This window comes from Drosophila sulfurigaster, chromosome 3, assembly GCF_023558435.1.
Source record: "Drosophila sulfurigaster albostrigata strain 15112-1811.04 chromosome 3, ASM2355843v2, whole genome shotgun sequence".
Taxonomy (NCBI): domain Eukaryota; kingdom Metazoa; phylum Arthropoda; class Insecta; order Diptera; family Drosophilidae; genus Drosophila; species Drosophila sulfurigaster.
The window spans coordinates 13,274,780-13,296,283 of NC_084883.1; the positions used below are offsets into that span (position 1 = coordinate 13,274,780).

Below are 21,504 nucleotides of genomic sequence, written 5' to 3' on the forward strand. Positions count from 1 at the left end.
AAATCAAAATTGTATATAATATGCCTAAAATACAATTTAAGAGTAATCGAATAATCGAATGATTAAAAATCAAATCAAAAGCTACATTATAATCGTATGTTTAAGTACAAATTGATGAATTGATTTTTAAGACTATCACTAGCATGAATAACAAACATGAGGACCATCATTATGATCGAGCTGCCCGACCTCAAGATACCCGGTACACAGCGCTACTCGTGACTATTGAATGATATCGATAGTAATTTAATCGGACTTGAAAGGGTCTCCGAGAGTCTATGCAAATGGGGTAGTTATCTTCTTTGTTATGGGGTAATTTTGGACTGCTTACTGGCTAATTATCACTTGTTGTGGGTCAAAATCAAGGGACTGTGAATTTGAATGAACCGAAAGCATACTTTATACAGTAGTTGGACATAGAAATTATTATTAAAATTTGATGTGTGTTTAACTCGTAGCTTGGTAACTCCTGGAGTTTGAAGTACTCGTTGATGATATGATTGGACAAAGAGCTTAGCTTAAACTAGAGACTAGAGATAAGTATCGATAATAATAATAATAATAAGTAATTATAAGGAGTATTAAGAAGTACGAGTTGGAGTAACATTTGATGTGTCTGTTTTTTTAGTTTTGTGTGTTTAGATTTTGGTTTTAATTGTTCGTATTCTGTGAAGTTCTGTGACTTTGGAATAAACTTGGATGAGCAAATTTCATTTGAGTTAATGCGGCAATTGATATTGCACAATACTTAGATTCCTTTCCATTCGTTTTCCGCTTTCGAATCGATTCCCGGTGTGGGTGGACACACAGATATACTACAGATACAGTATATATAGTAAATATATAGTATGTATAACATATATACAAAACAAATTTATACATTTGCTTAGTTAAAGTAAATATCCTAGAAGCTTACTTAAAGAGTAGGTTCATTTCGGTTATTTTTTTTTGATAATAATGTTTAACTGATATTTCATATTGATTTTTGTTGGGCTTTCTATAAATGTAAGTAACAAAAGTTAATGAAATGTAACTACAAGATACGAGTACCTACTTAAGCGCTACATGCTATAGCATTAACAACATGCATTTCAAATTCAATTCAATTCAATTTCAAAATGTCAAATGTCAAAATTTCAAATTGCAAATTTCCAAATCGTATTCGATCTCAACGTTACGTGTGTGTGTGTGTGTAGCAAACATTCCAAGTATTACGAGTTATGTTCTATGTGGCAAGTGCAACAAGCGCGCATACGAGTACTTCTCAAATCTTTGGATATTTCATTATATACTATACATATATATATATATATAGTAGTATATATTGTATTTGTTGTTTAAATAAACAGAGTAGCAGGAAGAAGAGCAAGAAGACTCTGTGTTTTATGCAGTTTCTTCTTTCTGTAGAAGTTTCGTATGCATCGTCATCGTCTCATTATTGTTATTATTTTATATACTGAATATATGTAGATATATATATCATTTTTAATATGTGCGGATCTACTTGTTGAAGATTCGATTAGAGAACTGTGCTTGCAGAACGAAACTTAAATAATCAGAAGTTGGCTACAAATCAAGTTGAAAGTTACGAGTAGATGTTATGATCTATAGATAGATGTGTGTGTGTAGGTGTATAGTGTGTAAGAGTGTGTGTGTGATGTCTCAAATGTGTGTGTGTGTAAGGTGTGTGGTAACTCTATGTTCTTTTCAACGCTTCTTTCTTTCATTCTTTCTGTTTCAACATTTGTTCTGTTCATGAATTTGTCTCTTGTTGTGTTCTGTCGGATTAAGTAGTCTTTTTTTTTTTTTTTTCTATTTTTTTTTTGGTTTTGTCATGTTCTGTATTCTGTCTAACTGTGCACAAACTGTTCTACGAGTCGATGTATTAGCCATGGCACTGTGATGATCATGAGGTAATGCTGGTAACCGTGGCTTGCGAATGACTTGAAACTTTGACTAGAATTGCACATATCTTCCTCACAAAAGCACATATGTCCATTGCCTGAACTTTCCATCATGCACACGTGATCGACCATGAATAAATTGATTTGTAACTGTGACGTACACATGCGTCGCACCACCTCGTACGCTGCAAGGACAAGAAGCGAGAAGATCCGTTACATCTACACCGAAGAATGCTCTAGTCGAGTCTGCTCGACTGCCAAATACGCTGCGCGACGTCTCTTGATAACAACAATTGAGTTCCTAACTCACATTTATTTTTTAAATGTAATACTTACAGCTGTGAACTTTGAATATCTAAAAAAACTAAATTTCAAAGTTCACAGCTGTATTTGTAAACTTTGGAGATATAAAATATAGGCAGTGATATACTTTATAACTCGATGACTATATAAAGTAAGTATCCCTATGCTCATTATTTTTAAATGTTTTACTATCAGTTGTGAACTTTGAAATAGCAGTGTGTCAGAAAAAAAACTAAACGAATTTTTTGCATACTCCTTTTGTGTGAAGCTCAAATAGCCAATAAATTCTATGCAATAAAATATAAGATCCTGTTCAACTCGTAATTTATGATAGTAGAATTAAGTTATTCATATTTTTATATTTTTCTTTGAACACTGTTATTTCAATGTACTTCAAAATGCAGCCTTGTTCTTTTGTTATCCATATTTTTCAAAATATTGAGTTTCCAATAATGAAAAAATTGTTGAGTTTTTTAAAAATTAATACATTAAAATGTTATAATCAAATTTTGTCTCGAAGTTGCGTTTAGAATAGTATTTTGCAATTTTAAATGAGTAAGTCTTAAGTACTGCTATTTCAAAGTTCACAGCTTATTTGTGGACTTTAGAGATATTAAATATGGGCAGTGATACACATATACCGTATAACTCGATGACTGTAGAAAGAAAGTATCCCTATACTCATTATCTTAAATAATATATTTCTTGTTTGAATCCATTTTCAAAAGATCAGATTTTGTACATAAATACCTGTTAAATACTTCAAATATTATTGTCAATACTAGTTCCTAGTGATTTCGTACTTTTTTTTTTTTGTCTAACGCATTGCAATGAAAATTTTACTCATAAAATGGGAATCAAATTAAAAATCTTATATTATGAAAATTTTTCGATATGAAACTCTTTACTTTCACTGAAATTTTGAATATGCTAGCTCCCATTTTCTTTGAGAACTGCAAGTTTAAACAGACGGACGGACGGGCAGACAGACGTAAATTAGTTTTGAAATAGATAAGGGGTACAATTTTAAAAAGATTTTAGTTTTGTAATGTATACATTACACATAGCATAGTAATCACAAATATTGTTCCCCATGGACGCAGTGTATAATTAGATCCACAAAAATACACTTCAATTCATTCAGTTCGTCAACTACTTCTTGGCACACTTACGTGATCTCTGATGCCGCACCATTTTCACACAGCAGCCGTTGCAGGTCATCAAAGGCGGCTGATCGCGGGGCAGGGCGGTGTAGTTGAAGGGATCCTTGCAGCGTGCATCCGTCCAGGAATCACACTCGTAACAGTAAATCGAACGCGCTGCAGTATAAAGCACAGATCTGTATTATTTTCATGCTCCAACAAGTTCATCAATCAATTTGATTTGCCGCTTTGTTCAGTCAAAGGCTGGAAACCTATTTAATAGGTATTTGTACATTTCTAAATAATCTACAAGTAACACGGGTGTGATAATACAAATCAACAGGCGCTAAAAAGTGCGTGGAGATCAAGCAAAAAAGCTCTCAACAGTGTGTAAAAATTGAAATCAAACTCTTGCATGAAATGCGTTTGTTGAATGCGTTCTATAAATGATAAAAGAAATGTCTAATTATAATAAACAAAATTGCTTTTAGAGATTTCACTTTAAAAAAGAGGATTATAAATTTAAAATCATCTGCAGAAAATCGTTTATAAGTATATTAAACAAAATTATGTAAATATATTTCACTTTAAAAAAGAGGATCATCAATTTAAAATCATCTTCAGAAAATCGAAGAAAAATATTTTTTTTTAGAGATTTCACTTTAGAAAAAGAGGAAATCTAAAATTTTTGGATTTAAAATTCTAAATTTTATTGGAAATAATTTTTATGTAAATATATAAAAAATGGTTTTGGAGATTTTACTTAAAGAAAGGTTGAAATTAATAGATCCAATTTTAAATCTGAAATCTTTGGATTTATACAAAGTGTTTTAACTCCTGAATTTCATCGCAAAAAAAAAAGTTTATAGCTACAATTTTATTTCAGAAATATATATTTCAGGTGACAACTTCAAAAAATTTCAATCTAATTGGATGCTAAAACTTTCTGTGAATTAAAACTATTTTATTTGAATTTGTATAAAGATAAAGATTAAAATAAATATTATAGAAAATCGTTCCTAAAATGTATCCTTAGAAGTTGGTAAACTTTTTTTGTCTCATAATGGAATCTTTGTATATTTTATGCTATACAAAATGAATGCCTAATTTAGTCATTAAATAAAAAAAATACAGTTTGCTTATAATAAAAGTAACGCAAATCAAACATGCTGCATTCAATAAACATTTTGCACAGCTCAGTGCTCAATTCAATTATAATTGAGTGCAAAATTCAAGTGCTTTAAATAAATGAACAAATGTCTGCATGCAAAGTATCACTTTGAAGGACACACAGTGTAAAGGATAAAGGATGCTGCTTGGGAGTGCCTCAAACATGCAAACACACACACAATAAAAAACACACAGCACACTCACACACACACATACATTCACAACTAAAGATAAGTCAGATAAGAGAAAGGTAAAGAATAGTTGAGGATAAGGATGGCGTCATGAGGTCTAAGGATTACGATTGAGATTGCGATTAAGATTGCGATTAAGATTGTGGTTGCAGTTGTAGTTGCAGTTGAACATATGCTGGCAGGTTTATGCCATGAAAGAAATGATAATAGCTCGCGATAATTTGAATGGAAATGCAGTTCGAATTGAGGAAAGCGTTAGCTTAATCTTTTGCAGGGATTCTTTTGAAATAATTGCTTTTGCATATATATAGAGACATATGTAAATCAAAAGATATGGCCTGGGGCCGAGAGGAGAAATCAATTAAGTAAGTTCGTTATCAAAAAACATTTATAGTCAAATTTGTTTGTTGCGTATTCACAGAGCCTTTTGTTTTTGTTTTTTTTTTTTTTGTTTTGTAAATATAAAAGTCTCGGTCTTCGATTAAATTGAGAGTTAACCAATTTTTGTTTTTAAAAAATGTTACAATTAGAATACATATACTTATGCATGACTTTTTGTATAATTGTTATTTTGTATTTTTGGTATTTTTGCAAAAAAGTTATTATGTAATAGTAGTATATTTAAGCAGTTTAATATAGGCAAAGGATCAATGGATTCATACTTTGACATTCGGCTGAGGCAGATGGAATCCATACGAATGTTAGAAATCCAAAGATGGCTGCAAATAAACAATGAAAGGAAGAGCAAAAGTAGAAGACAGGAAAATGAAAATGAAGTTCAAAAGTTGCGTTGGAAAAAGGTGGAAATTACAGACATTTACAAAGAAAACCTCGGCACGCGGCGTCAATCAATGGAGAGCGATCAAGATTTTAGGGCTTTTTTTTTTATAAATTCTTATAAAGAGTATTTAAGAATGAATTTAATTCATAATTGAATTGAAAATGATTAGGAAATTGGGTAATGTAAATCTTTTTGAAATAACTTAAATAGAAACCAAGACTTTTTTGTTTTAATTTCCTTGATCACTCCAATGATTGAGGACTCTGTTTGCCGAGGGGACTTTTGGACTTGGGGGACATACAAACTCTGGGGATGCGCGCCACACACAGAAACACAGTCAAGTTTAGATAAGATATTTAACCTCACCTACGTGTTAACTGAAGTAAACTGGAGTTAAGTAGCGAGTGTAAAGTGGTAGAGCAGCTCTCGAGGATGGGGAGGTATCGAATTTTTGGTTTTTTTGTTTGTTTGTGATACAGTTACGCTTATAAGTAATGCTATACATAGTTGTTGGCAATGCATTTATACAGTGTTTCAAACGAGACGTCCTTCATTTTACAAGGTGTAATGGTTTTTTTTGTTTTGAATATTGTTGCAAGACAAGTTACAAGTACGAGTACAGGCACGACACAGTTGTGATCCAACGCACTTTGAGATGCGGAACAGAACAGAACACGTGTGTACAGGACACGAGACTGCTACGAGTATTTACGAGTATCAGTAATCGTACCAAACTAAATCGAACCAAACGGAACGGAACGGAACGTAATGGAATAGAACGAAACGGAACGGAACGGTACGAAACGTAACAGAGTCGAACGCAAACGCAACTGATGTGGCACTTACGATTAACGTTTATTTTACAAGGTGTCAACACTGGCGATAACAAGGCGTAGAGCAAGCTTGCAGTTATCGATAAATATTGGCGATCAGTAGTGTTGGAAAACTATTAAGTATTCAATTCAATTCTAGTTTTAAATCGTTGTTAAAGTCTCATTATCTCATTTCTTATCAGTAGTTATTATATTTTCAAGTTATCGATAAATATTGGCGATCAGTAGTATTGGAAAAGTAACAATTATTCAATTAATCTATTTTCAAATCGTTGTTTTAGTCTCAATATCACATTTCTTTTTAGTAATTATTACATTTTCAAGTTATGGATAAATATTGGCGATCGGTAGTGTTGGAAAAGTAAGATATATGCAATGTATTTAGTTTTAAATCATTGTTTAAGTCTCATAATGACATTTCTTATTAGTAATTATTACATTTTCAAGTTATCGATAAATATTGGCCAACATTAGTGTTTGAAAAGTAAGATTTCTTCAATGAATCTAGTTTTAAATATGTGTTTAAGTCTGATTATCTTATTTCTTATTAAAAATATATAAAAATATAATAATTTCAAGTTATCGATAAATATTAACGATCAGTAGTGTTGGAAAACTCATAATTATTCAATGTATCTAGTTTTAAAACGTTGTTTAAGTGTTATTATCTTATTACTTATTAGAAATTTTTATATTTTTAATATTTGTTAACAATTTTAAATAAATATTCATCAATTTAATTATTTTAAAGTAATTATTTAATATTAATAAACTTTGAAATATAATAAATGTGATTTGCAGAACACTCTGTCGCCAACAAAACTGCAAGGTTGCTGAAACCTTTGTCACGCCAGACAAACTTATACGTAATAAGGTTTCTTTATTTTTTTTAGTACGAATACGGAACAAACTCAAAAGAAATATGCACAAATAGTAGCTTAGTACGAACGCAAAACTTGAAAAGGAAAATGGGAAAGGTAAACGTAAACGTAAACGGAAAAGTGAAAACAAAACGAACGGCATAATTTTGAAAACGGAAAGTAAAACTTACTTGGAAAACAATTATCAGCCGTACCGAATTTTGCCAATGCCAAAATAACTTTTATTTGTACAATTTATTTTATACATACGTCGATGGAAAATATGTGAAATGAAATTTGTAAATTAATTTGTAAGCCAATAAAGTGTGAGAAATGTTTAAGTAAAGTACGATTATCAAAATAAAGTCTCTTGTCTCACAATACTCAATATTATTTTTAATTTGAATTGAGTTGTTTATTGTTTAAATTTGCTTGTCATATCATCACTCATATCACACATCGCTGATACGACCCGTTGGCCAGCCGCGATCGCGAAATCTCAAGTGTGAATGTAAATGTGAATGAGAATACGAATGTGAATGTGAATGCGAGATTGTGAGTCTATGAAGACGACCCTCTTCGGGGCGCTGAGCTATTTATACACTGCACACGTTCTATATTGGTCCACGATTATTGTAAAAATAAAAGTCCATCTGCCAAGTGGTACAATTTGATTATTGGTTTTCTTTTTTTTGTTTCTTGCTTTAGTTTTCTTCGGAAATCGTAAACAATCTCACGCTTTGGCTTTGAAGTACACCCTTCGTTAGAGCTAATAAAACTTGATGGCCCATAAGGCAAAAGTGGCCTTAATTATGCATTACGCAGTTCGTTATGTCGAGTGTTTCACTGTAGTGATTACCTGCCAAGGCCAGCAGCCACTTGCTGGCTGCGTTTTCTCTAGTCCACATTTTGCTTTAAAGCTTCGCTCCTCCTCTTCTACCTCTTCTCTGCAAATGATACATTGTCTAACTGAATGTGTAACTCTTATTAAGGGGGAATCACAGACCTGGTACTCCAATACGATATGGCTTGAAATTGTGAATGGTTTTAGGGCCGATTCGGCATAGATGCGCTAAGTTCTGCAGCGTCTCAACCTCATAACGAATGCCTGATTATAACGTCATTGTCACTGAAAAGATACATAGGAATATATAGTCTTATATAAATTAGAATTTATAATATAGTTAAGAGTTCTATAATAAAATGAAGATGTATCTTTAATATTAAATAAGAATTTATGGTTGAGTTCCAACCTCCACTGAGAATTGAAATAGCGTCAGTCGAGTGTGCTCAACTGTGAGATACCCGGTACCCATTTTAAGTAAAAGAAAAGCAGTGCGGTATTAATTTTAAAATATACCAAATTAATATTAATAACAATAATAATGCGGTATTCATATTGGTATTTTAATACCGCAAAAATACTAAAAATACACACTTTATTATATTTGGCATATTGCAGATATAGTACTATATTCATAATATACCATTAAGTGCAAAATATGCCACATTGTCACTCAAGGCAACTACAAAATTATTTCTCATACTATAACAATTGTAATTCTTATGCGATTGCAAGAAAATTTTCAGAAATCATAACAACTATTATTGTACCAAAACTCAAGTTTCAAAATGACGCTTGATTTTCGATATTTGCCGATTTGCGGTGTGGAAGTGGGCGTGGCAAAAATTTGAAACAAACTTAATCTGCGTGTAAACATAATAAGCTCTGTCAATAAAAATTATATCGCTATCTCTTATAGTCTCTAAGATTTAGGTGTTAATAAGGACGGACAGACAGACAGACGGATATAGCTATCTATATCACTTTATTGGGTTTGAGTTGCCTCCTTCTGCCTGTCATAATACCCTTCTACCCTACGGGTAGCGGCTATAAAAGTGAAAATATATCTTATTCTAATTAAATAAGAATTTATGCTTGAGTTCCAGCACACACTAAGAATTGGAATAGTTAAACTGTTGCTAGATCCCATTGCAGTATTTAAATTTCAGAAAAGAAATCCAAGAATATCATCCAAAAATAAAGGGTGCCATAAAAAGTTGATTCCGAGGGATTGTAAATTAATCTTTCAGCTTCTGTCGCATTACACAACTCTACAACTCAGCAGATTTTATTTACTCATGATACATATAAACCAATATGATACATTGGAGGCTGTAGCTGAGTAATTTAAGCATATTTCATGGCAAGCAGTTAATACGACACATTTACGAGCCATAAATTGGGCTCGAGTGAAGCTGAAATCGCGGTGTTGATTATCAAATTTCCACCTCACTGGCCTCACTCTTCAATGCGTACGTCAATATCTAGCAATGTTTATATATAGAAGATATTCATACACATATATAGTATATATGGACATATATGTTTTTTATACATCTACACTAATAATAGCGAACGCATAACCTCTAATAAGTGTTCTAGGTCAATGTGTGAGACCCGAGAGAAAGAAGAAGAAGACCAAGTCATGGCTGCTGTTGATGTCAATCGAGTGTGTGAAACAATTCAATGCGACCGCATCGATGTGAACATTGAACTCATCCACTCTATATATAATCCACACATATGAGTATACTATATGTGCAGTTAATATTGTCTTTGGTCATCAAAGTTTGCTTCCCACTTTGATTTGCTTATTTGCATACAACATTTTAATCTGTCGAGATTGTCGAGAGATTCACGTTGTTTGATTCGCATATTTACTACAATGAACTTTGGCAAAGTGTCAAGAAATGCGCCAATACCACAACATCATCTACATCAACTACAGCAGCAAAGCGTTTTTGTTTTATTTATTTATTTTATGTGGGCCACTGTGCGTCGCAACTGCAGAAGAATGTCGCACATTTATTTATTGATAGTTTCTTTTTTTCAGGTTAAGGTTTTGAATACTCTTGCGAGGAGGGGAAGAGAAAGCATAGTAAATATATTGCGTAGCATACTTTTCGGACATTATGCCAAAGTTGAAGTTGTAACCCACAAACTATATAGTTTTTATGTAGATTGTGATTGAGGTTTGACCTGAATAAGCTTCCCTATAATGTGTTCTGATGGTACTACGATGCTGTTTTGGTTCAATTCCTTAGTAAATCTTTAAAAACTAAATGGATATTAGATTCTAAGTAATAAAATTTTCGTTAAAATATCTGCACAGTAAATACTATTAAATTTTTGAATCTAAAAACTAAATGGAAATTGGATTCTGAATATTACAACTTTTCCTAAAGACAATTTATTCTATTTCTTATCGAAATAATCAATTTTTTTTAAATATGAAGTATATCTGCATAGCATAAAATAAATATAAATTTCAATTAAAATCAAATAAATGTAAGAAAATAAACTAAAATTTGGTATTGTAGTTAAAAAATGAAATTATTCGTTTTTGATTTTGTTATACATATTATGTTAATCAAAGATTTGTTATCCTGTACAATTTTATAATTTCTCAGAAATAATAATAATTAATTTTCCTATATCTCAAAAATAATAATAATTAATTTTTGGTATTAGACAGGAACCTAAACTACGAATTAACGGATACGTAATAAATTAAATCAGCTGTTGCTTCCCATAAATACAGATTAACATAGGAACTACCGTAAAGAGTGTTATATATTAGGCAAACTAAAAGACTGTTTCTCATAGTTGTTTTCTTAGTTTTTCTATAGCAAAAACACATGCAAAAGAAATATGTGTGTCTTATTTTTGAAGAGTTCTCTTTTGGACAGTGTTCAATTTAAGCACGCGAACAAGTGTGTGTACTTTGCTTAGATAATTAACGGTTATCACATGGTCGAGAGAGAGTGTGTGATTAGCCAAATGCTTTAATTATTTAATTATTTGCTGCAGTTAAATAAATGCTTAATCCCCGGTTGCTCTTTGTTATTGCTGCCGGTCGGTCGGTTGGTTATTAAGGCTTACGGTTCACAGCTCACACACAGCTGAGATGTGAACCAGGCGAAAAACAGAGCAAGGCGCAATGTAAACAACTCACACTCACACACACACAGAAACGAGCACGCACGGCAATTGCAATGCGTTCGCTCTCTCTTGAAGCTATGACACTCTCACTCTCAGTTGCTCTCTCCGCTGGCTGACTGCGTGCTCTCCCTTTCAGCTCTCACACTCACTTGCAGCTACTGTCGACGTCGCTGTCGCAGTCGCAGTCGCAATGAGTTCACGCATAGAATTGTTGTTGTTATTGCACAGCACTTAAAAAAGAGGCGAGAAGGAACTGCATTTTGGGTTGCGTTGGTTTATTGAATGAAACTTTGGTTTACCTTATGCTCGGCTGCAGCTGGTTCTATTGATTAACACTGCTATTGGAAAATGCCGTTAACGTTAACACTGTCCTGAGGGCAGCTTCAGAGGTCACAGTGGTCGTCGCGCAGGTGTTTCATAATATTTAAGTAGAAATCGATTTGGCAGCTAAAGTGGGCCAAAACCAAAACCAACACCTAATGCAAATTTAAACTCGAGCATGCCACAACACACACACACTCACGCACAGACAGAATGCGTCTATTTTGGCCGTTTTATTTTTTCTTTCGCTTTTCTGCCCGTTTTGCCGTTTGCCGTTTGACGTTTTGTCGTTGCCGTCTCCGTTTTTCCTTTTAGCCGTGTGTTGTGGGCGACACAGGCCTTGTTGGCTTTTAACAAGCTTGACACTGAATTTGTATTGATTGGATTTTCTTCACTTGACATTCATCAATACTTCCATTCGTCACCTTCAAGCGACAATTCACATTGCTTTCAGCATTAACTGAATGTAATTTTAATTCACTCCGTTTTGCGTTTTTCACATATTTAATTTGAACACAAGTTATGTTAATTTCGTTTTTTATTGACTTTCTTCGCAACGGACGTGAAGGTTGTGTCTTTTACGCTGGCAGCCAACACGCAACGACGTCAACTGAGGCTGTGCGCCGAATTTTCCGATTTTCCTTGTGTTCCTCGTGAGTTTGGCGCATGTCGCTTTGGGGCTATTTTCAAACACTGTTTCACACACTCATGTGCTCTCTCCCCTGCACAATGAGAGCTTTTTGGCGCCAATGCGTTTTAGTGTTGACTAACAATGTCTAAAGCTCTAAGGTATTGCCCGGTTATTTGAATATCCAATGTGATTGTCTAGACGGAAGTATTTCAGAACTCATTTTATTATATTTATTCAGGTGCCGAAAAGTATGCAACGAATTTAGTTTTCGGTTTACCATTTGTTGCTGAGTAATGAATATATAATGATTTTTTGTAGCATACTTTTAGGTGCTTAAAATAAATCGTCTTAATCAATCAAATTATCTCCCCATGATAATTGTCTAAAATAAAATAATTATTAAATATGTATTTCTTATTTTTTTTATTATGTGTTAATTATTTTTTAATTTATAACATATTTTCTCACTTATGTGCAACTCGTTAAAATCTGTTTTTTGTGCTATAAAAACTTCCCTCAATAAATTATATTCATGCCAGCCCGAAAGTCTGCAACAAATTTTACTCCAAAGAATTTGTATCTTTTCGGATATTCTTTTCTTCACTATTCATTTGACTCCCAAAAGTAGGCAACACTCTTTGAGCAAGAATTCTTCTATTTTCGGAATTGTTGTGGTACTTATATGCAACTCCCATCCTTAAAAAAAATTGAAAAGTATTTTCGGAGTGAGTTTTGATTTTTTTTATTATTATGAACTCATGATGTAAATATACATAAATAACTTGTTGTTGGTTGTGTTAAGCACAGCTTAAATATAAACAGGTATTAGTTTAAACAATGAATTCGCATAAATAAATACATAAATACTCGTACAAACAATAATTAACACGTATACGCAGAATTATTCAAGACGAAAACGAAATGGAGTCGAGAATGTGAGCTTAATGCATTTCTACTCGAACTTGTATTCCATTTAATGCAGGTGAATGAGCATTTTGAAGTGATGACAGGTAGAGGTGGATATTAGATCCTTAAGCGTAGTCGCGAGTTCCTTCCAACTTGCGCAGCTGCGAAGGGAAAAAGAAAAGATTGCGATTAATCGAAATGGGAAATACGCTAAAGTAACATTTATCAATGCAGTATTTACAATCATTGTTTTCTGAGTATCTGTGTGTGTGTCTGTGAGTGTGGGTGTAATGTGTATGTGTTGGGTTTCAGTAGAAACTCTTATCATGCCAAGCCGCAAAAGCTCTCACCTCACGTTCGTCGGCATGTGTGCGATATTTTTCAGCTGCTTCGTTGTTCTTGGGCAACTCTTTGGCCTCCAGCACCTGAGTGTAGAGCAGAGCAGCCGCCACACCGCCCAGCACTGGACCAGCCCAATAGACCCAATGAGCACTCCAGTTATCGGTGGCGAAAGCAGTGCCCACTGTGCGAGCTGGGTTCATGCTGGCGCCCGTATAACGAATGGTGCCCAAGTGACCCAGAGTAACAGCCATGCCAATGGCCAACGGAGCTGTGTAGCGGGAATCCGGTTTATTGGCATCGCAGGCACCAAACACGGTCAGCACCAAGACGAGTCCGAGGAAGAATTCAATACCCAAACCCTGCAGCTCGGTGATGTTCTGAGCCAGACTAGTGTGACCCAAACCATTGTGATAGTCCACATCGAGTAAAATCTACAAAGGGAAGGAGAGTGTACAGTTCAGCTAGCGAGAACAAACACTATGAAGCGCAGACTCTCACCTTCACAGCCGCAGTGCCTGCAATGGCGCCCAGGCACTGGAAGATGATGTAGAAGACGGCGCGGAGAACGCTGATCCGACCTGCTACCAACATGGCAACGGTAACAGCGGGATTCACGTGGCCGCCACTCAGATGGCCAACAATCTGAGGAGCAAACACTTTAATTAATTACACAATTAATGCGGTAATTTATTTCTGCACTCACTGTGATGGCCATGAAGACACCCAGACCAAAGGCCAGAGCCTTGAAGGTGCCATCCTCGGGTTGTGTGCAGGCGCCGCACGCAAAGAAGTTCAGTATCAGATTGCCAACGAATTCGCCAATGAGTGCCTGCCACAATCGCAGCTCTTTTGACTTGAACTCATTGAGGCCCAGCGAGTACTCGAATTTGCCCATCTTCTTCGTTTGCGGTTTGGCTCAACAATGATGCACTGCAACGCGAAAAGAAAAGTCAGGCTGTTAATTATGCTGTCGACTTGGAAGTGAACAATTGTTCAACATGAACCGTCGTCATCGTTGTCTCTAAGTGATCGCTGACCGCATTCAAATGCAACGCTTAATAGGGGCATGACTAAACTAGTCGCAATGGTCTGTACTACATAACATACATTAATATGGAGTGGACACGATGGACAATTAGAGAGGAGGCGAGACACTTGTGACAGCCATTTCCGTTAGTTGCCATCGCTGACTTGACACCCAATTGGTTCATCAAACACCTCCAGACTACTTCATTCGGAATGCACTCTATTAATAGCTCTGGATTGTGTTTAATTAGTAAACGGATGCTCAACAAGTGCTTATTTTATTGTTATTAGTGTTATACCTATTTCACTTCCATTTTTGCTGTTGAAAAATCTCCAGGTTTATAAATTATTGTTTATTTGCAATATTTATAGCAACTTTTATACTTTCTTTGACTCAGCAAATGTAATTTATGACTAATGGTCACATTATTAATATACAACCATTACAAATCAAGAGTTACAAGTTAGTCATTCGTTTTACAGCAAATAAAGTAATATAAATAATTCATATATAGTTGGTCTTTAAATAAGTATGCCTTTATCTTTGATCTTAATCTTTAAAGAGTAAAGAGTAAATAAATAAAAACAACTAAGAAAGCTACAGTGGAGTGTGCTCGACTGTGAGATACTAGTCACCATTTTTAAATGAAATCAGCACAGTGCGGTAATAATTTTAAAATATACCGAATTCATATACCACAAATATGCCAAAGACTAAATTTGGTATACTGATTTTATACCTTATACATTCAAAATATACCATAGAGTGCAAAATATACCAAATTATCACACAAAGCAATTAAGACCAGCACTAAGTTATCGTTTTTCTCCATACAAAACTATTTACTTAATAACTTCTTCAATTTTTATCTGATTGCTATTTGGTTGAAATAGAAACTATAGTTATTATTATCGAGACTTCAAGCTCCAAGATTCTAGCTTCAAAATTACGCTTTTTATTCGATTGTTATCGATTTGAGGGGGCGGAAGTGGGAGTGGCAAAATTTAAAACAAACTTGGCTTGCAAACATAACAAATGCTGTCGAAAATTAAAGCTATATCTCTTATAGTATCTAAGATACAATGTTTCATATAGACGGACGAACAGACAGACAGATAGACATACATGGCTAGATCATCTCTCTCATCAGCTCAAGGATATATATTCTTAATAAATACCCTTCTACCCTATGAGTGGCGGGTTTAAAAATGTCATATTCTTACTTCGTCTTCTTTTTTTACTTATCAGTGATAATTTTAGACATATGAAATCTTGCTGGTGAAAGCATCTATCTTCCTTTCTTTAATTACTTAATCTAAGCTAAACGTCAATATAATTATTATTCTTATTTTCGCACTGTTATCTTAGCTACTACACAATTAAGTTTTATGTTTATTGCAGCTTGTAAAAGTTTTGTCATCCTCTTAGTTGACTCTAACCAAGTGATTTCAACTTGGCTTCTATCCGCAGGTCTTTAAACAATTAACTGCATTGTCTAAGGCATTATCCAATTGTTGTAATCAAAGCTTTATCTTATCATTTGAAGTGAGTTCTCACAGTGCACATAAGGCTTTCTCCCGCAAGTGGAAACCACATTTAATTGGCAACAAGTCATAAAATCTGTACAAATATTTGGCCACAAAATGTATTGGCAGCATCAACAACTACTTTAAGCCGCAGCCTCATCGCACACGCCAGGGGGATTAGCAGTGTTGGCCACTTTGGATAGTTGGCCAAGGCAAAAGGCCTACTCATGATATGGCAACAACTGTGGCAAGATTCGACACAACTCTCTACATATTTGGCGCAAGTGTCGGACGCAACGCGGTCAAGATCAGTTTGCCAGTCCCCAAAATGGGTTACAAGTGGTTGGCCATGCCCCCACACACAGCTTACAACAACAACAACAACAACAACAACAAGTGAGGCAACATCAACTGAGGCAACAACAACAGATGATCTATGCAATCTGAATTTAATGTTTTAGCCATTAATATCAATCAGTTATTACGCAATGATGTATTACAAATGAAAACTTTAGACTTGCTTCGCTAACACGTATATCGAGTTGTTCCTATTTGAATACCCTTTAATATTAAGTACTGTCGGGAAAGGGTAGATAGCACTTCTCTAATAACTAACATAATTATTTTGTCATTTACAATTCAAGTTCAAAATTTAATAGTTTCGCAAAGATATGACTAATTTGTTAATCTAGAAATTGAATGATTGTTATTAAAGGCCTTAATGCTAAGCGAATACAATAGATTAATGTTGAGCATTACTTTTTGTTTATAAGTACATATTAAGCTTTTTCTTATCATTCTAAAAGTAATTCCTATATGTGACAAACCAAATACTGGTATAACTAGTTTGATATACATATTTGCTTTGACATTGAATATTTGCAAACAAATATGACTTGCTACATCTCAGATTATTATCTAAAAGTGTTGATTATGATTTTCACACCGTTTTGTGTTTAATATTAATCATTAAATTTCCAATGACAGTTGAAGTATATCAACATCTACATCAAAATCGTTAGGGCAATAAAATACTTTCCTTACTTAAATATGTATTTAATGAACATATTTTTAAATCAACACAGAGACAAAAAAGTCTAGATTGAAAAATCTTGATGTAAGATTTTTTTCGATCTAAAAAAAAAAACAATCTTAAAATAACATTTTTAGATTGAAAATACCTTCAATCAAGCTTTTTATGCTAAATTTGCATTTTAAGATAAATATCTTAGTTTAAGATTAAAATCTTGATTCAAGAATGGTTTATTCTAGATTGAAAAGAAAGAACTTTTCGATCAACAAAATAAAAAGATTTTGTTCTTATGTCTTAAAATGTTGAATTTAAAATTTTGCCTTCTTCGTTAAATTTTTAGTTTTTTCCATTCTTGAAACAAGATTAGAATCTTATTATTATATATTTTGTCTTATAAGTTTTGTAAAATTTCGTTCTTGATAAACCTTCTTGGCTCAATTTTGACATCAAACAATCTTGATTCAAGATTTTATTCGTGATTTTAACACATTTTTGCTTTCTGTGTATACTTTTCAAATCTTAAACCATACAGGGTATCTGCTAGTCGTTGTCTTTTACGCCTCTCTTGAGTGTGCTTGTGGGCTATATATCAATATCAGACAAATGATTTCAAGTGCTCTGCTCTTTTGATATCGAAACCTATGCCGCACATCGTTTTAATTGACAGTGGCCACTTTTATTGGGCAATTGGGGCTGAAAGGGGTCGTTGAAGGGGTGACATCTTGTTTGAGGTTCGCCATAAATTCAACTGAGAAATTGATAAATATTTTGTAATTTAATTGACAGCAGGCGCACCCGAAAAAAACATTGAGTGCTTTTTGTCTCGATAGATAAGTTGGGATCGCTTCACTTAAATGTAAATTTCAGCTTGTGCTTAGGTTCAACTCTGATGTCATCGTAATCCGATAGAAGACCACAACATATAAATCTTCACAAATGTCGTTCGATCTTGAAAGTACCAAACGAGTTTGGCTGGAAAATTCTCGACTCGCATTTGTCATGAATACTCAGAGTATTAATCACTTAACTTCTCGAAAAGGTGATTAAATTAATTACAATGTATAGAACTACACATTTAATGAGATTTCCCCAATGAAAAGTCATGGAACAAGCTAACGGCATTCCAAAACTAAAAGCAATTGAGAAAACTACAGTCGACTGTGAGATACCCGTTATCGACTTTTAATAAAACAAAATATTTTGGTGTTTTTGTTGAAATATATAAAACAAAATACTTAAATATACCAAAGACTACAATTGGTATATTGATATACTAATATTTGAAAATATACTAAATATTTACAAAATATACTAGATTGTGAACTAAAATATTTCAATAAAAGTAAAACATTGTGGTGAAAATTTTCAAAAAAAAAATTCTGAAATATCCCAAAGACTACATTTAGTATATTAATATACTAATTCCTTTAAAATATACTATATACTACAAAACATACTAGATTGCCAACTAAAACATTTCAATAAAAGCAAAACATTGTGTTGTTATTCTTGAAATCTTTCGACAAAATACTCAATTATATGTAAGACTACATTTAGTATATTTGTTTAGTTAAAAATATACCAGATTGTCAATGTAATGCTTGTTACACATATTTATATTAATGAATTATACCGAATATTGTACTAATACTTTCAAAATATACTTTATGATACAAAATTGAGCTGGTTACACACATTTATAATACCCTTCTACCCTGAGGGTAACGGATATAAAAACACCTGTAGATAGCTAGTACACCATATAACATATGATTCGAACTAAGTATAACCATGTTTTGCCAATTGAACTGAAGTCAAGTGGTAGCACAAATAACTGGCACATGGATGATAGCGTGTAATTAATCAGATGCAGCTTATCTGATAATGATTCGTTTTTGGCAAATAATGAAATCGACGCAGGCTGAGCTGATTAAACGCGTTATTTGATAGCGTATGATCCCATTTTTATTACGGCAGCAAGCAGAGAGTGCAGAAGAGTGAATACGAGTAGTCAATTTCGTAATATTCGTCGTCTTGCATTCGTGCGTGATATTTGCCATAAAATCCGATCGCCCACGTCAAATTGAAATGTTTGTTCGACAAATTAACGCAAACGCTTTGAGTGAAGCACACAAATTAACTGAATTCTTGCACACAATGCAACAAAAGACGCCGCTCCATTTAATAATAAGTAACATATTAATAACAATATTCGTTCGCATTTGCATATAACATTATTACACACACGATTGTACAATGCATTCTGACACCTTCCAAGCAGCACAAGCTGATCGAACAAATTCCAATTAACAAAAAAAAATAAATGGAAATATTTAAAAAAAAACACCTCAGATATACCTGATGAATGCCTTTTTAACTCGTAATTAAAGCCTGGGATTATAGCTTGTTAATTAGTGTACTAATTAGTAGTAGGTAGTAATTACTAATTAGAACTGTTGCTGTTGTTCTCATCACTTCAATGTTAGCTAACATATTTTCTGGGTGATCCTCAAAATATTTTCAACTAAAATTGTACATCTTAACACTTTCTCTGCCTAGTTTATTAAATAACCGTCAACTTATAACCTTATCTACTTAAACAACATCAATTAAAAATACGAAAATAAACTTTTAAGGAAAGTAAACATTGCGTTGACATAATGATCTAATTTTCATGATATCAAATGTGTGCTTCCACTCCTCCCAAGCAATGAATCTTGAATTTTAAATTAACACAACAACACAACCGCAATCCCAAGTTCATGAACTTGTCAAGTCATAAAACAGACTAGCGGCAACATTAATCTCAAGCTGAATAATAACAATAAAAATAAAATGAATCAAACAAAGTCGCAAATGAAACGAGATTGTTTTGTTTTCTAAAGTAATTAAAGGCATTAGACAATTAATGTGGCTAAATTAATTGCGAATGAATTTCATTAGATGCACTCTACGTAATTTACACTCAATTGTGTGAGAAAATGGAAAAGAAAAGAGTTTTCATTGCAAATAATAACGACACAACGTAGGTGTCATTTAAATTTGCAAGCGCTGATGCAATTTCTACGGGATTAGATCAATTTAGCAAGTGTTATACACAACTGTTATACGCGCGCTCAGATCTGTCGCAGACATGTCGTCGTCGATCGTCAGGCTGATGACATGCTTTGATTTCATCGCCGCATTTCTCTAGCGCAACTTTATCACTTAAAAAGACATAAAGTTCACTTTAAATTGAAATTTGTATGCAGCACTGAATGTTGTCCAACTAAAAGTAGAGCTCTATATCTGGCGTAATCGATCATACTCAACACATAATCGTGGCAAAGGCCTTCGAAAGTGGAGACACACTCTGTTGAACAAATGAGATACTATATAATAAGTATAAAGCGCGCTAAAGCCAGAGCCAAATAATTGTAGTAACTATAATTACTTACAAAATTATTAAACACATTTATGCACGCTATGTTCTGCTTCGCTCATTAGCTCTACTTTGTGTAAATATATTTAGTTTTGTGTACCCTTTAAATTCTACGAACATTTTTATACAATAGATGTTCGCATCATTTCACGCATCGCCGCTTTGACAGGGGAAGCTGTCTAAAGCTAACTGAATAATTAGAATATATATGCCACAATTAGTCTCTATTAAATTTTTTTCTTTCAATTCAAAGTAAACCACATAAAACACAATATAAATATTTAATTAGACATAAATTATTAAATCATATAAATTTTTATCATTCTTATTACTTTCTTTATATTTTCTTTCATAAGTTCAATCACTTTTCTAAAAGCGTTTCCTTAAAATTGAGTCTTCACTGTACTTGCAGTGGATATGTCTTTATTTTAATATTTTTTGGCAGCTCTGCATCATTTTTAAATCAAAGCATATATCTTTTTATCTACAACGCAAATCACAGTGCTATAAAAGAATAGCTGTAATTTCTCAGAATCGTTTGTGGTTTATTTTATTTTTCGTCTCATTTTTTTTTTGACTCACAAAAGTAGAAAATATATTATGTTTTTTCGTTATATTTAATGTTTTGTGAACACGTGTGTTTTGGGCTTCAAATTTGTATGTTTTGTTGAGATCATCTTTTGGATCTTGGTAGTTAAAGAGCAACAGAATAACAAAGTAAAAAGGTAACAAAGGTAACGAAGGTGAGGCACAAGGTCAAAGAGAAATGAATATAAGGTACAGTGGAAGGCAGAGGAGCCTACATAGATCGTAATTCTTGAGAGTTATGGAGTTTGAGTATTTACCTTATTTAATAATTAACTTTGATAAGCTCGACAGCTTTTTTGACACCTTTTGGAAATGCAATAAATGCCACCTTTTTAAGTAATATGCAAAAAGGTGTTTGCAATAACAACTAACTGAAACACTGAGTTCACTTAACGACACTTATTAACTTTTAGCGACACGCTTACAGGAGTTTCTCTTCCTCTCTTCTAAGCGATCCGCGCACTTTGACTCAACAACAAATACTGTGCGCACCGCGAAAATCGAAACGCTCGAAGACGG

At 33.5% G+C, this 21,504-nt stretch overlaps 2 protein-coding genes across 3 annotated transcripts; both read right to left on the minus strand.

The window, feature by feature from the left end:
• Positions 1-1,906: 1,906 nt before the first annotated feature.
• Positions 1,907-12,144, minus strand: LOC133845670 (protein quiver). The gene is given in 6 exon segments (XM_062280211.1): positions 1,907-2,081; positions 3,439-3,526; positions 5,373-5,429; positions 8,044-8,133; positions 8,191-8,313; positions 11,490-12,144. Coding segments are annotated over 4 exon segments (369 nt in total). The 5' UTR covers positions 8,093-8,133; positions 8,191-8,313; positions 11,490-12,144.
• Positions 12,145-12,859: 715 nt separating this feature from the next.
• LOC133842786 (aquaporin AQPcic) lies at positions 12,860-21,465 on the minus strand. 2 transcript variants are annotated; one of them, XR_009894435.1, is made up of 5 exons: positions 21,243-21,465; positions 14,094-14,320; positions 13,889-14,032; positions 13,290-13,821; positions 12,860-13,209 (listed from the first exon to the last, which is right to left on the minus strand). XR_009894435.1 is itself a non-coding variant. In XM_062276037.1 (5 exons), the coding sequence occupies exons 2-5, from the start codon at positions 14,283-14,285 to the stop codon at positions 13,174-13,176; spliced, it is 795 nt and encodes a 264-aa protein (XP_062132021.1). In that variant the 5' UTR covers positions 14,286-14,320; positions 21,243-21,465; the 3' UTR covers positions 12,860-13,173. The 2 variants fall into 2 exon arrangements, 1 of the variants encoding a protein (XP_062132021.1); XM_062276037.1 differs by having other exon boundaries at positions 13,399-13,821.
• Between the last annotated feature and the right edge of the window lie 39 nt (positions 21,466-21,504).

Excerpts from the sequence above, each read along its gene's own strand:
- LOC133842786 (XM_062276037.1), bottom strand. The coding sequence starts at position 14,285 with ATGGGCAAATTCGAGTACTCGCTGGGCCTCAATGAGTTCAAGTCAAAA. Across the intron at positions 14,033-14,093 it reads GTGTCTTCATGGCCATCACA|ATTGTTGGCCATCTGAGTGG; the intron begins GTGAGTGCAGAA and ends TTTGCTCCTCAG. Across the intron at positions 13,822-13,888 it reads CAGGCACTGCGGCTGTGAAG|ATTTTACTCGATGTGGACTA; the intron begins GTGAGAGTCTGC and ends TTCCCTTTGTAG.